Raw genomic sequence first — 15,507 nt, 5'->3', positions numbered from 1 at the left:
ACCTACTCCAAGACAAGAGCCCTACACTTAGGTATTTTGAGATGCTCCACATCTTACCTGGCAGGCTCAAATATTGTGGATACTGTTTTCTGTAGCTATCACACATGAAGTGCAAACAATATACTAGCATCTTTAAACACAAGACAGATCCTTCTCAACACATTCTGTCAATGTTTAAAGATGTGCGTTGTGTCATCCACAACGTATATATTTGTTGCAGGAAACACTGGTGTAGTCACAAAAAGAGTTTCTGCTGCGCAAAGTGTGGATTTGGCTTAAGGTTAAGTGATGACAAGGGACGTGGGTGGCGCTGTGGGTAAAAGCCTCAGCGCCTAGGGCTTGCCGATCGAAAGGTTGGCGGTTCGAATCCCCGCGGCGGGGTGCGCTCCCGTTGCTCGGTCCCAGCGCCTGCCAACCTAGCAGTTCAAAAGCACTCCCGGGTGCAAGTAGATAAAAAGGGACCGCTTACCAGCGGGAAGGTAAATGGCGTTTCCGTGTGCGGCTCTGGCTCGCCAGAGCAGCGATGTCACGCTGGCCATGTGACCCGGAAGTGTCTTCGGACAGCGCTGGCCCTTGGCCTCTTTGAGTGAGATGGGCGCACAACCCTAGAGTCTGTCAAGACTGGCCCGTACGGGCAGGGGTACCTTTACCTTTACCTAAGTGATGACAAGAGACAGAACCAGGAATCGGTCTGTCCTTGCTGGCACAGGGAGTCTAATGTATGCCTTTGAAATACGAGGGGCTTCCTTCTTTTCTTCATTGCAAGGGACAGCTCCACACATGAAAAGGGGGAACATCTGAAGTCGAGCGAAAAGCCCACTTACTTCTTTATCTGGGGTTCAAAGCACAGCAAGGTAGTGCAATACACACACAATCCATTTAATAAATGTCAGTATGAAATGTTTTGTTCAAATAACACCTATAATTGATTTCCCCTGATTTAAACCAAAAGGTTATTTGAGAGGAGGTGAGGGAAATACTGGTTGCCTTAAACCACAGGCTTGGGTGGTGCTGTTATGCTTGGATCCTGATTTTGGGTTTCCGACAGGCATCTGGTTGGTCCCTGTGAGAACACAATGTTGGACTAGATGGGCTCCTCTTATGGCTTTAATTAGCCAGTGTAATAATATAGTAACACATGCTTAGCACTTCCTCGTGGAATAACTGCATTTAAAGCGCTTCACTCTGGTTAGATCATGTCCACACAGCTTTGAAACAATTCACTTCTGCAGTTATATCCTTTTAGAATACAACCTTATTTATTATAGTCCTTAGTTCTCGCTACCCAAAGGCACTCAAGGTAACACATAGCATAACATTCTGAACCTTATAGTAGCTATATTTCAAATAAGACCTCCCTCTTAAATATTTAAATGCCACCCAAAATATACTCTTGGTAGATTCCAACTTAAAAAGCCTGCATTGACCCCTCCTTGAAATATCTGCGCATCTCCTTTTCACGCTACTAGAAGCTGTCCAACATAGGCAGGATTTCTGTCTCTTATTAATGCCATGATAAGAGCAGCAGCTGAATCCATGGTCTCTTGAAGCTTCAAATTGTCCTGAAAGAGAGCAAAAATATACCCATTGTCAGCTGCTTTCATTTCTAGGATGGGAAATCAAAATATGAATTTAAAATATTAATGGGGAAATGGTAGGAATTAGGCAGAAAAAGTAGGAAGCAGATAGGCCCATATCTCAGTGGCACATGTCATCCTTTGACTACAGATGGCCAGAGATTCAATTTTTGAGATCTACAATTGAAAAAGAATCTTAGGTAGCAGGGCAGAGAAATAACTTTGCACAATACAGTGAAGAGCAGGTTACAACAAGTAAAGCACAACATTAATATTAAATTTATTTTTTAAAGAAATAAGCTTAGCTGAATATTTCCTGTTCTCTTCATTCAGTTTGCACATTTTTGACTGACAATGGTCAGTGGAAGAGGGTCTTCTCTATTGACAGATCCTTTGAATCCTTTGAATTTACAGATTGCTAAACGTTTTTGCTGTGTTCCCAACATGTTTACGTGCAGAACCTTTAGTTTCTGAATGACTGCTTTATGGTTTGGATTCATTAAACCCAAATAAAAATAGAAACAAGAATCAGACAGTCTTTCTAATATCTAGCTGGACCTGTGAGTGAGCACTTCGTTCCAGTGATATTTTGATAGCAAAGAACCTTTCTTGGAGTTTCTACTGAATTAAACTGGCAGTGCAAACTGACTCAATAAAAGATGTCATGGTCAATCATATTTACAAGTGCTCCTGCCTTTCTTTCCATACAACTTTCTTTCTATAGTGTTACAATCCTGCTTTTCAATATTCTCATTGAGGGAAGCCAAATATTCAACAACGGGAAACATCACAGACTTAGATACTTGAAAAGTTTAGTCATATTGTAAACCATTAAACACAGAAGGATAGGAAAAACAAAACGAGCAGCCGAGATCTTGTTCTTGTCCCACACCAATTATCTCACATTACCGACCACCCACTGCTGCCTCTATGGTTCTGGCATCCCAAATGTGTGATGCTTATGGAACATGTACAGAAAATTGTTTTACTCATCAGTAAAACCTGCAACAGCAATCCTAGTAATTGATCTTCCCTATGTATCACGTAAATTCTGTGGTAATCTACTTCCCCATCTCCAAAATGTAGACTGTATTGTTATTGAACCGCAGGATCCATTAACCTAGTACAGTTAATGCTGTATTGAAAAATCTATCTTCCTGGCGTGTAATATTTTTTTTACTGTTATTTAAATGGATGATTTACTGCATTAATATACCAACCAAAGAACAAAACATTTATAGCACCATGTGAATGTAATTTGGAAAACAAAGCATTTTGGAATCTTGCCAGTCATACAGTCTATAAATTCATATTACAAAAGTTTGATTCCACAAAAAGATATGCACCCTCTGCTTTTAAATAAGAAATGCCTTGTAGCTCCAGATGGATTCAGATGCACACTTACTACATCTGATTCGAGTGGTTTCCCACTATGTGTGGGCGCCCATACCACACACTGATGTCTACTTTTGCTTCAATACTAGTTGGATTATGGCAATATGCTGCCGGAAAGCAGTCTCATATTTGTTTTCTAGTAGAGTTATTGGTGCTCAGTAACTTGTATTCTATACATTCAGCTATGCCACCGTATGAAGCGAGACCACACATACAACACACAAAACAACATTGCCTAGACAAGTGTGCGGGCCTTGGGAACAGACTGGAGGGGAACAGGCCTTACTCTGGTCTGCCCTCAGCCGCTTTAAGGCATTCTACAATCGGGCTTCCATTGCCAAGAAAGTCCTCCTTCTTGTTGACCGGGGAAAGAACCTGGGCTTCTTTATCCAGCCCTTAGAACCTTTCCCAGGCCCCTGCCGCTCCCCAGCTCCGCACCACACCCTCAAGAGCTTTTGCCTGGCTTAAGCATAGCCTACTATACAAATATCTAGTACTTATTCTACAGCTAGATGTAATTATTCCATAGCTAGATGTAGTTAATGAAGATGTGGAAAGGGCAAATCCACAAATGGTCAGCTGCATCATTCCAAGCACCTCATCTACATCATCAAGCCACAACAACTACAAATTGATTAATTGTTTCCAGATACAGTGGTGACAAGGTTGGAATAGATAAGAGCCATTTTATCATCAAAACGTCTCGCAAGCATGTCACAGAGGTCCTCCAAAGGTTCTAAAATATCACCCAACAGGCCACTAACCCCTCAAAAAAACTCTGCTGAATAACTTCCTGAGCAACTGTGAGCAATTCAGTGGGAGGAATCATATCAACAGCCCAATACAACTCACAATTTCATAGTGAGACAAGGTTTTTAATAGAGGCACCGGCCATGTCAACTGGAAACTCCTAGGGTATTCATGAATTTATGGGATTCCTAAGTCTCCCAGAATGAACACACTTAATGGGCTCAACTCTTCTGCACAGAGGAATGTTTGCTGTCTGCCTAATTTCATGAGAAAGAGATTTAATAGTCTGGCTCTGATTATGACAATAGGCTCTCACCTTCAAACCACTTGATAGGTGAAAAATACTAGGTTCAGAATGTGCCCTGGAGAATGCATAGGCCCAGTAACAACACATACCAGCCCAACTGTTGTCATGAAGCCATGGAAGCCTAAGGTGACCCTTTTAAGGCTGACTTGGCATGAATGTTGATCGATTCTGACTGCAACAGGTTAAGCCAACTTTTAAAAACCATGCTATTTCACTGGCAAACAATAATGGCTGGGAGACAGAAGGCCAAGGGATCATTGCCCACTGTATCTTTTTACCCTGGGTTCAGCTGAGTTGAACTTCCACTCCAACTGAAATGAAGAATAAGCTTATATTTATATTGACAGCTGTGTGTAACGATATCAAAAGATGCCCAGATGTTAGTTGCCGCAAAGAACTAACAAGAACTTGAGGTAGTATTCTGTGCAGCACATTTGGCATTTCTTTTGGGTGGTCTCAGTAAAGAATTCTGAAATAAAATCCCATAACCTGTCTAACAGAATCAACAACACACCTGCTTCCAACCGAGGGGGCAGGGAGAGACTGATTGCTATAACTGTATTACGTTTGGGAGGGTGAAAGCATTATTAAGATGCACGAACTTCACTTCCTTTTGCTGGTGAGGTGTGGCATCATCACAATGGTTTTGCTCCAAAAGCCCTTGGAAATCTGGATGATGTACTAAAACATACATTGTATTTTGAATACCCATCTTTCAGTACATATGTATCAGTATAAACAGAAGATTGTCAGTTGGCGACAGAAGAAAAAGGATAGTCTGTAAACTATTTTTATGGCTGCTAGGAGTTACATTTGCAGCTTAGAAGACCCACCACACTCCTGTGTTAAGGAAAACTGGTTAGACATTTTTGTACTACTGGAAAACACCCAGCCATTCACCCAGACCATGCCAGGAGGAAAGGCAAAGGAAAACAAAGGAAAATATGCAAAATTACCTTTAAGATGTAGATCACGGACAGGAAGCCTGTGACCCTCCAGACTGATTGAACTATATGAGGTATATGTTTCATATATATGCCTCATTCACTCACATCCATTTATGTCTAGTCTATTCTAAGAAAGTAAATTAACAATTTGAGGCACTAAAGGTGGACATATCGTAACAACAAAAAAAGGATGATGAATTCTAGAATACAGACAAAATATTTGTGATCAGGAAACCTCTTTACCCAAAAACACAAGAATGCAGAAACTACAGTCTTTCAGATACTATTGGACTAGATCTCCTGCCATCCCCGACTACTGTTCATACTGACTGGGGCTGATGGGAATTGGAGTCTAACAACATATGGAAGGTTGCAGGTTCTCTACCTCTGCAAAAAATACACCCTTGCCATTATTTATGCCCTTACCTTAGAGTATTGTACTTTCACTGAACTGAATGTCTTTGGACAAGATAGTGATGCAGGAAAAAACAACAGAAAGTGCAACTTTCTCATTGTTTCCTGTTTTCAAGCATCTTAACATCTCATCTAAAACAGAATGCATTCAAACTGCATCGGGAATCTGCCTATCTAGAGCAGGAGGGCAGGGGAAGAATTAAGTGTTCTACTTGTGATGAAGCAGATCAAGAAGAAAGCAAAGTTTTCATTTTCTGTTTTCCTATGTCCATCATGCATACACATATTGAGAATACAACCTCCAAATTCAGCTTTCAGACTTCAAAACCTAGAAATATGTCCAATGCGACTCATACTCAGAAAAGACCCATAATAATTAATGGACATGACTAACTTGTCCATTAATTTCAGCAGGTCTATTCTGGATATTGCCACAATACATCAAGTAAATTAATAAAAACCAGCATACTAATAAACAGAAAACCAATAAACTAGTGTTCTACTCATTAGGCCTTGGCTGTTAAGATTTGCCACCAACCATACTTAATCAAGAACATCCTTTTTCAATTTTGCATAAAGCTCATCCTCTTTTGTTTTGTTTTTTAAGAATCTGCTTCTTATGCTATCTACTTCACATTGTTGTTTCACTGAAATGTTAGTCGTGCAATTTATTTCCAATGCAGACAGCAATTATTACGTGCAGCTTGCTTTCCACCTTCACCCTGTTCTCATGGTTTCGGAGGTTTAATTAAACCAAGATTGTCAGGTTTTTCTGTTTCTGCATTGTCCTCTAAACACTAGATTCTCAAATGTCTGGAACGCCATATATCCTAGTTGAATATGTTTTCAATTCCCATTTTGTTTCATGAAAGTTGTACTGCCCAGCATTAATTTGGAGTTTGAAACAAATAATTCTAAGTACAATTATGCTCTACAAAGCCAAGACTTTCTTAGTGACAGTGCTCATCTATACTCTATAAATCAGTGTTAATCATCATGATTGGAGGTTTTCCTACTGTTAGTTGCTTCAAATCAGTTTTGAGAAGGAGGCCACACAGTTTTGAGAAGGGGTAGCCAGGGATGTGTGCAGCTGCCCCACCCCCATTAAGTAAATAAAGAAAAATACTTAACAAACTGACCAATTGCATCACAGATAACTCGGTTCTGTTCCACCCCCCAAATAAATCCTGGCTATGCCCATGAAACTACAATGTTTGTTTTTTCAGTTCACTGAATAATGCAGATTAAACTTCACATTTTCACTCTGTTAATCAAGTACAGCTATTTTGAATTATTTTAAAACCGAAGCCCAAAGAAAAATGAATGAAACGCACAACTTGAAACTCAGTGCAGTCTAAGGTTTACATTAACACATCTGTAGCCTCAGTTGGGAACATAGTCAGTACTTTCTTTTGCTGAAAATTCAAATTAAAACCAATCATGTGCTGAAAAACACTGAATAAAAGAAAAATAGCAGTGAAAATATATCTTCTGTAACAAGGCTGAATTCCCATGCACATATCCCTGAAAGCAAGCATCACTGGGCATACTTTTGAGTAGATAGGCATAGGATTGTGTTGAAAATGCAAGTAAAACAGTGGGAGAGGAGGAAAAGAGCCAACAAACAAGGGCAATTGGGTAGCAACTAAATTCCAAGATAATCTAGTTGTTTTTGCTTTTTTCCTCATTTCCACTTTTGTTCCTACAAAATTGTTTTGTCTCTTTCACACAGATCTGTGTTTTTAATTGTGGCGAAGAGTTAAATAAAGATATTTAATTGCTCTGCGGGGGAAAAATGTACATTTGTGTTTTTTGTTAAGAATTCACCCTCAAAACTAGCTAGGCTTCAGCATAATCTAAAAAGAATGCTCTATGTTACTGATTAAAACAGAAAAATGACATGACAATACCCATGAGTAACTGCTTCCCCTCCAATAGTCAGACAGCAATAAAACTTGCTTTCAAGCAGACAGAAAATGCACCAACCAACAACAGTCTGTACTAGACGTATTTGCATAGTACACTACATAGCTCCACTGGTTTCAATTTACATGCCTGAACAGCATCCCCAACTTTGATTCTACTGGATAAGGATTGTTCTTGGCTACAGCTCATGGTTAGCAATCTAAACCATGAGCCCTGGGTTAGAAGCCAAACTGTGGTTTTAGCACAACGTAATAGTAAGAATGACCAGCTTAGAGCAAAGTGACTATCAACTCCTCTCCAGGTACCTGCACATTCATATGGTTCAGGTACACTAAGGTATAAACAAAAAGCTTGTGGTGTTTTATGAACCAGGCCATAGTAAAAATAGTAAGCTAAAAGCAGTGAACTACTTGAAGCTCCCATTTCACCCATTGCTGTAAATGGGCTCCACACTCCCTTATAGTTGATCTCTAGAAGGGAAAAACATGGGGAGGGGTTTGGGAACATAGTGTTATATAGACCTTTGCTGCTTCGCCATTGACTTCCAACACAGTGTTTTCAGACTGATTTGTTTTTATAAGACGTTTTAATGTTATGTCTTACTATGCATGTGAAGGTCTTAGCCTAGAACTATCTGAAATTATGGATCCTAAACATTTCCATTATCATTATTATTTGTAATTAGTCTGTGTGGGAGTGCTGGGGCATTCTTGCAAACAAAAAAAGAAAAAGAAAGAAAAAAGCAACGTTGTATATGCACACTCCTTATTTGGCTGTTTTATTTCTTTTCTACTACATTGCATGGTTTGATAGTGAAATAGAAAAAGACGTTGTGTCAATGGTTTAATGGTTTCTGACAAACCATAGCCAAAATAATATTTTTATGCCATTATGATAGATGCATAAAACAAGGGTTATCTGCAACATGTTACAGTAAACTAAAAGCATTCAAGGGTTGTTTCACACACTATGTGTGCAGGGATATTTTAAGATATTTTAAGAATATACCTAAAAATATAAACTATAAATGCAACTATCCCAAGGGCATACTTCCCGAGGAGCAATTATTGTGCCCTAACATAACCAAATATTGCAGCCTAAAAACTACCAAATTAATGATTTTTGGATATTTGTAGTTGTATCCACAATTGCTGAAAAGATTCTGTTACTAATCCCACTTAAAATGTTGTTTAAAAAATGTCAAACATTACTGAATCAGAGTTGTTGTTGTTTAGTCGTTCAGTCGTGTCCGACTCTTTGTGACCCCATGGACCAGAGCACGCCAGGCACTCCTGTCTTCCACTGCCTCCTGCAGTTTCATCAAATTCATGTTTGTAGCTTCGAGAACACTGTCTAACCATCTCGTCCTCTGTCGTCCCCTTCTCCTTGTGCCCTCCATCTTTCCCAGCATCAGGGTCTTTTCCAGGGAGTCTTCTCTTCTCATGAGGTGGCCAAAGTATTGGAGCCTCAGCTTCAGGATCTGTCCTTCCAGTGAGCACTCAGGGCTGATTTCCTTAAGAATGGATGCGTTTGATCTTCTTGCACTGAATCAGAGTAGCTAGGTACAAAAAGAATGTCCTTGAACCCTGAATCCATTAGGTCCAGAGAGAACAGGCAACATAATCCAGGACAAAGTTTTCCATGGACCTAGGATGGGGAAGCTGTGGCTGTTGAACTCCAACTCCAACTCCTAGCCAGCATGTTCATTAATCAGGAATGATGGAAACTGTAATACATTGACATCTGCGAGGCCACAGGTTCTCCATATCAGCCATAAATAGATGCAACCCAGAAAAGCATCTGCAGGACAAAGAGTGCATGGTGACTCCAAGAAGGAAGTCAAAGCACACTCTGGGGACTAAGCATTGAAACACCCATTAGAAATGTGTATTCTGTGATCAAAGCTGGAAAGCAAGAATGGTCACCGTTTAAACAGCATGAACATATTCATGTAGAAAGAAATGTGTTTTCAACATTGCATTGGCAGAATGCATGCGCTAGCATGTCTTGTGTCAATATAAAATGTAATAATTTTGGCAATACATTTATAATTATAATCAGGACAAAATGAAGATCTATTGCCTTTTACTGTAATTATATTAATAAAACCACTGCTGACTGATGAAGAAATATGATATTTATGCTCCAGGGATTAAAAATGAGAAATCACTGACGGTCAAAACAGTTGAGCAATCTAGTTTCTGGTGAGGTATTTCACTAGAAAGATAACGTAAGCCCTTCCTGAACTCCGTTTTCTTCTGATCCCCCTATTTTAGACAGCCTTGTTTCACTGGCAACTGTGTAATTGACTCACTAGCTTACAATTATAACATATAACAATGGTGACTATAAATAGAACAATTCCATTAAAAAATACAAAATGGTTGTAACTCCAAGAGCAGTTTGGTGCTAAAATCTCTTTGACCCCATTGAGCTTTAATTAGCCAGTCTAGCTGTACTCTTCTTTAAACTGTAACTGAAAACTAGTGTTAGAAAACTGTTTGCAAATTAATATTATTTATACCCTATTTTTCTGTACAAGTACACCTAAAACAGCTTATAAGAGTAGACTGGTATCTGCCACATTTTAAGAGTCATTTTAGAACATTCCACTCTTACATTAAAATAATAATTTAGGGATGTCTTGGCTCCCTGGCATCTCCAGACAGGATTGGGAACATCCCATATCTGAAACCCTAGAAAGCTGTGGTCAGTTAATAGAGACGATAAATACTGAGTTAGATGGACCCCTTGATACTATGCAATTTCCTGTGTTCCTATTTTAGCCATTGACTTCCCAAATTTATTTCTAAAAAGAAAAAAAATGCACTGCCGCATTCCCTCAGCCCCGCGTATTACAGTTCAGACACCTTGGATCATCTGCAATGAAGAACAAAATGTATTTCATTTCTATTGATGAGCTAGCTGCTGCTGTAAAATTTTCCATGGCGTAAAGCAAATCGAATTAGACAAACTGATACTCTCACAAGCTACATATGAAGAGGTATCACATGTATGCTGCCTTGGGTCCTATGGTGGAAGGAAGTCAAGATATAACTGTAAGACAATAAAAAAAATGTGTCCCCTCCCCCATCAGGCACTGGTTTGTGTGACTTTTTTCAATTTACTGACTTGTCAAGGGACACTGACAAGTATTATTTCCCCCCTTTATTTAGGAAGATATATACACATTGCTACAAATAAAATATGTGTGTGTGTTTGTTTTGTATTTTGCTCATTATGCAGTATGCAAATGGAACCATGCACAACTGAAAACAATTTAACAAAAAGTACAGAGGAACATGGGGGCACTCCACAAAGTAGGTCACATATTTAAAGGCCTTTAAAAAACATTCATTTCTTCCCATCATTTTATTTCATTTTAACCAATACCACATCTCTTATTTTGTAACTCTGCTCTCACTTTCCCTTCTCTCTGTGTGGCATATGCTACTCAAAAAAATATCAACACTGCATGCTGGACCTCAGAGTACATGGAAGGACACTGTATTGGTGGCTTTATTAGGCTGTAAATATTTTCCAGCGTTACCTCCTATAATAATCTAAAGCAGAGGTGGCTACCCTGTGGCCCTCCAGATGTTGCTGGGCTACAACTCCCATTATACCTTACCATGGCCATGCTGGCTGGGGCTGATGGGTGTTTATGAGTTTATTGGTGTCTGGAGAGCCAATGGTTAGGCCCCACCCCAGTCAGAAACTGTCTTTTGTCCTTAATTCTGTTCTTGCCTGCCTGCAAACAGACATAGACAGCCTAGATATAGTTGCCTGCATACGGTTCAATAAACCGAGTTGTGTGGCCCATATCTTGTGCTACATTGGATACAGTTGTGTTTTTCTGCACTTTTGTCATGATCCATCTTGCTATCCATGAGTTGTTAGCAGCATGAGTAGCATTTTAAATTTTACAACGTCGTGTAATATCACATTCCCTCTGATCAGCAACGTAGTAAAAGAAACACAATCAAATTCAATGGATTCAACCTCATATACCTCATATATGTTTATTTGGTACACACATCATTCTAGTACACACATCATCCACCCGTCATCCAATAAGCTTTATTACTTTTAATAGTAACAACCACCCTTTCCCTGGTGGAAATAGCTTCAGGTTCAAGAAGAAACAATTTCAGTGGGACCAGAAGCACATCTATGAGCTAGTTCACAGATCAGGCCTACATGATTGTCTTGGGGAAAGAAAGTTAGACTGCATATCTTTTTGAAAATGATATGCAAAGTAAATAAATATAATTTAGACAACTAGAATTAATTGAATGTAACCAAAATTTGCATAAGGAACTGCTGATGTATCAGGAAAATTGCTCACTTCTTATCTTTGTTGAATTTAGTTAATTATAATTATACTACACCATCTTTTTTACTAAATCTACATGTACATCATTATGAAACACCCGCAGCCAGCATATTATTGCCTATCTATTGTAGAAAGCAATAATTATAGCATTTAGCTCCATTTGCCTTGATGTTCTGATACAAGTTACCACTGATTTAACCATTACATTCCAAGTACAAGACGTATTTGAAAGCCAATTATATTATAATTATTATTTGTTCATATAGCAATTGAATGCAATTTTTAAAAATGTTTTGGCACTTTTATAATTAGTGACATTATTTACACAGCAAACACTTGCTACACTCAAAACAAAGAGCAGTGTAGTTTTTTACCTTTGGTTATAAAATACATTTCACCGTATGTGATTAATGAAGGAGTGGGTTTAGAATAGCATTTTGGCTTAAACCACAAAAGATGTTTGCTTGAGTAATAGAAGGCTTCTTACATCAATGCAAATTACTGAGAGATCACTAAAGGGAATCAGGGGATGTGTGGAAATGAACCAGAGAAGGTAAAATAATATAGATGGCAGCAGAAATAATTTTAAACTGATTATAAAGAACTTTTGAAGTCTGCATGTGGGATTGTTAAAAGAATTCTTTCATCAGGAGTTATTTCCACCCCACCATGATATGTTACTGCTGCTGTTGGCATCCATCTGTATAGGGCCTTATATGTTAGCACCAAAAGCTTGAACTTGGCCCAGTAACAGATAGGCAGCCAGTGCAAAATTTTGCAAAGAAGGGGATATATGCTGGTGTTGCAGCATGCAGTTTGTCCCTTACTTGGGAATAAGACCCACAGGAATCACCAGGGCATACTTCAGAGTTCGGATCTGCCTGCAAGCCCATCTGTAAAACTGATGTAACTGATCAATTCTGAAAAGGAATCAAACTGAGAAGTCACGGCAGAAGTGCTGTCCGTTAAAGCGATAATGGAGGGGTATTTAAGTAGCTGAACATATTTGATACCAAGCTATCCACAAAACTCAGTAGCATGGATAGAATATTTTAAATGTTTCAGCACCTTAAAAACAAAACCTGAAATGCAAATATAAGAGATCACAGGCTAATTTCTCACAGCAGTTGAGAAGAATGGTGTCTGTAAATTTAATCTTATATCCCAAGTTCTAAAAATGCTAGAAATCCTTTTTTTAAAAACAAAAAATCTGACAATTTTGGCTCATTGTGGGAGCACTAAAGAAAACTTTTGCTGGTGTGTGGTGCCTCCAGGGTTGGTAACCCTGCAGTAACAGAAGATAAATTTAGTCACTCGTCTTTGTCACAGCCTTTCAAACCCAGTGAGCTCTGATTTATGACCCTGGCTTGTTCATTAACTAGAGTTCCCTCAGTTCAGACATAACAAGGAATTCCATTTCGTTTAAAACCAGTAGCAAACTTCTCACCTGGCACATGCCAGAGAAGGCAAGCACTCAAACCCAGTGCTCATCATGGTTCATGCACTTACATCAGAACTGGCTCAGTGTACCTCCAGAAGTCTCACCATTGCAGACCTGTTTAGAAGCATGGAAGTTATCCCCTCACTAGCAATCCATTTCTTAGATATGAATCACAACAATCAACACTGAAACATTCATCAGAATCTATATTTTATAAAACAATGCGAGAAGCACAAAATGCATTAAGTCAATTTTGGAATGAGTAATTCAGATGCCCTGTCTTTGACAACTTGTCTCTGATCATGAATCAGTTGACACAGTGTGTACTTTTCACTTGTTTTGGCAAACATGCTGGTTTCCATTAGCAGCATACTCATGTAGTTTTTTCTTTATACACTGTTATGTTTAAAACAGCAAGTCTGTAATAGCTTTCAAAGAGGCCTGATGTATTTGTGGTGAGGTTTTTGTTTTGTTTCATTTCAAGAGCTGGTTATAAGATTCCTGGTCTGTGGCTGGCCTTTTATGTTTGGAATAAAGAACCTTTATTAGCATCTCATATCAATAAAAAAATCCACAATAATGTGGGTATTGTGGTAGTGCAAACACAGGATATTAACAATTTCCATGGTCTTTCTGAAATATCACTTTGTTTATGAAAGTCATTATTCCTGCATACAGGTGGAAATTCAAAATGCAATTATCGTGCTGCTGGAAAATTTTAATATTTCCTCAACGAGTGGTTTTATTGCAAGTGCTACATGGTGAGGATTGTACCTGTGATATCACAAACAAAAAGGGCTAGAACCCAGCCTTACCCATGCCATTTATATTTTGTAGATTTCTAGGGTTCTGTAATTAAAACTCCAGAGGCCGTATCTCTGCAGTATTTAAGTGTGAAACAATCCTAATTGTCTGAAAATATGTTCAATAACTGGGTCCAGATCCTGCTCTAAAGCATAACATTATTTCACTTTTATGAAGTTGCTTGATTACACATAGTTATTCATCACTCAGCAATTGTAGTATCAATTGATGGTTGGCATTTGCAAAACAGTCTTCAAAGATAAAACTCCAGAGGGAGAGCTTTTATATCATCTCATCACCCTAATTTTCAAAGGAAGCAATTCACATACTGATTTGCAAGTCATTAAGTGATGAGAAATCAACTACATGCATATGTGAATCGAGAGTCCAAAGAAACTAAACACACATCGCCTAGATTTTGTGTTCTAACTCCATGAACAGTAATTTAATTACACCAAAAAATGAGGGGCGGTTAAGATGACAGAATGATTGAATATGGAACACTACTTCCAAATTGAGTGGCTAGAGCAGAGGCTTTCAGCTTTTTTGAGTCCACATCTCCCTTGACCAACTGCACTCTTTCTGCAGCTCCTCAGTGGGGAAACACACTCCGAACCAGTTATGTCACCCCTTGCCTGCAGAGCTGACAGCCCCTCGCTCCTTTTTGAGCACCCTCCCATGGAGTGTTCCTTCAGCCTCCTCTCTTCTCCCCTCTCCTTGGCAGTCCTCTAGGCAGACACCGCCACTGCCCCTGGTCTCTGAGCCACTGCCCCCCATCCATCCCTAAGAGAGGTGCCACCTCATGCTGCCCCACAGGGGCAGAGGTTGCCTTCAGCCTTAGAAGCCTGAGGCCAGCATCTTATTCACCTTGGCAGGCAGCAGTGACAGCAGAAGGTGGGGCTGGGCCTGCATGGTGGAAAGACTCCACTCAGTTCCCATCAAGCACAAGAAAGGCCAGTGGGGTGCCTGCCTGCCCAGCATCCCACATGTTTGTCTGTTCCCAACAGCAGGGGCTGGGGGACTGGCTGGCTAGGCTCCTTCACCTAGTTGCTTACTTACTCTGAGGCCACCTTAGCTCCTAGAAACCAGCACTCCCTGGCCAGCCCCTGAGGAACCATTTGCCTGGGGAGCTTGTAGCCAGGGCTGTTGCAACAAACAGCCACACAAGCCTTTGAGAGGCAGAGATGCGAGAGGGCCTCAGAGGAAGGAGGGAAGGAAAGAGGGACAGAGGCCGTGTTGCCTGCAGCATCCCTGACCGTCATTCAAGGCACCCTAGCGTGCCACGGCACGCTGGTTGAAAACTAAATAAAAAAGAAAAAGACAAAAATCACATGCAGTAAACTGGATTGTATCCAGCGATGCCCTTGTGTTCATGAGATAGCTTTTGAGCCAGAGGAGATCTCTACTAATGAAAAAGTGGAGGCAATTTTCACCAATTCACCTCTGCCCTCCAAATCTACTCTACTGGGATCAGGGACTCTCCTGAACAATGATGGGGTACAGCAGAACTTTCTTTTGTTTCTTCTTCCCTCATCTGACCACCCTGCATAACAAAACATGGCAATGTGCAAGAAAAAAGAGGAAACAGCAGAGTAGTTCATAGTGCCACA

At 39.7% G+C, this 15,507-nt stretch overlaps 1 protein-coding gene across 2 annotated transcripts in view; it reads right to left on the bottom strand.

Moving 5' to 3' along the window:
• Nucleotides 1-1,094: 1,094 nt before the first annotated feature.
• The window catches only part of CRPPA (CDP-L-ribitol pyrophosphorylase A), a 58,142-nt gene continuing 43,729 nt past the window's right edge, over nt 1,095-15,507 (bottom strand). Inside the window, exons 10-11 of one of the 2 annotated variants that reach the window (XR_014503530.1) lie at nt 13,100-13,207; nt 1,095-1,562 (exon numbers count right to left, since the gene is read on the bottom strand). Coding sequence is in view for 1 of the 2 variants with exons in the window: in XM_083405466.1 (XP_083261592.1) it covers nt 1,458-1,562 (105 nt within the window). In the remaining variant the exon portion in view is untranslated. The remainder of the gene's footprint in view (nt 1,563-13,099; nt 13,208-15,507) is intronic. The other variant, XM_083405466.1, reaches the window with a different exon arrangement.

The sequence above is a fragment of the Podarcis tiliguerta genome (genome assembly GCF_965153285.1).
Source record: "Podarcis tiliguerta genome assembly, chromosome: 12".
Taxonomy (NCBI): domain Eukaryota; kingdom Metazoa; phylum Chordata; class Lepidosauria; order Squamata; family Lacertidae; genus Podarcis; species Podarcis tiliguerta.
Note: the sequence above shows the minus strand (reverse complement) of the source record. Positions and strands in the feature narration are given on the sequence as shown.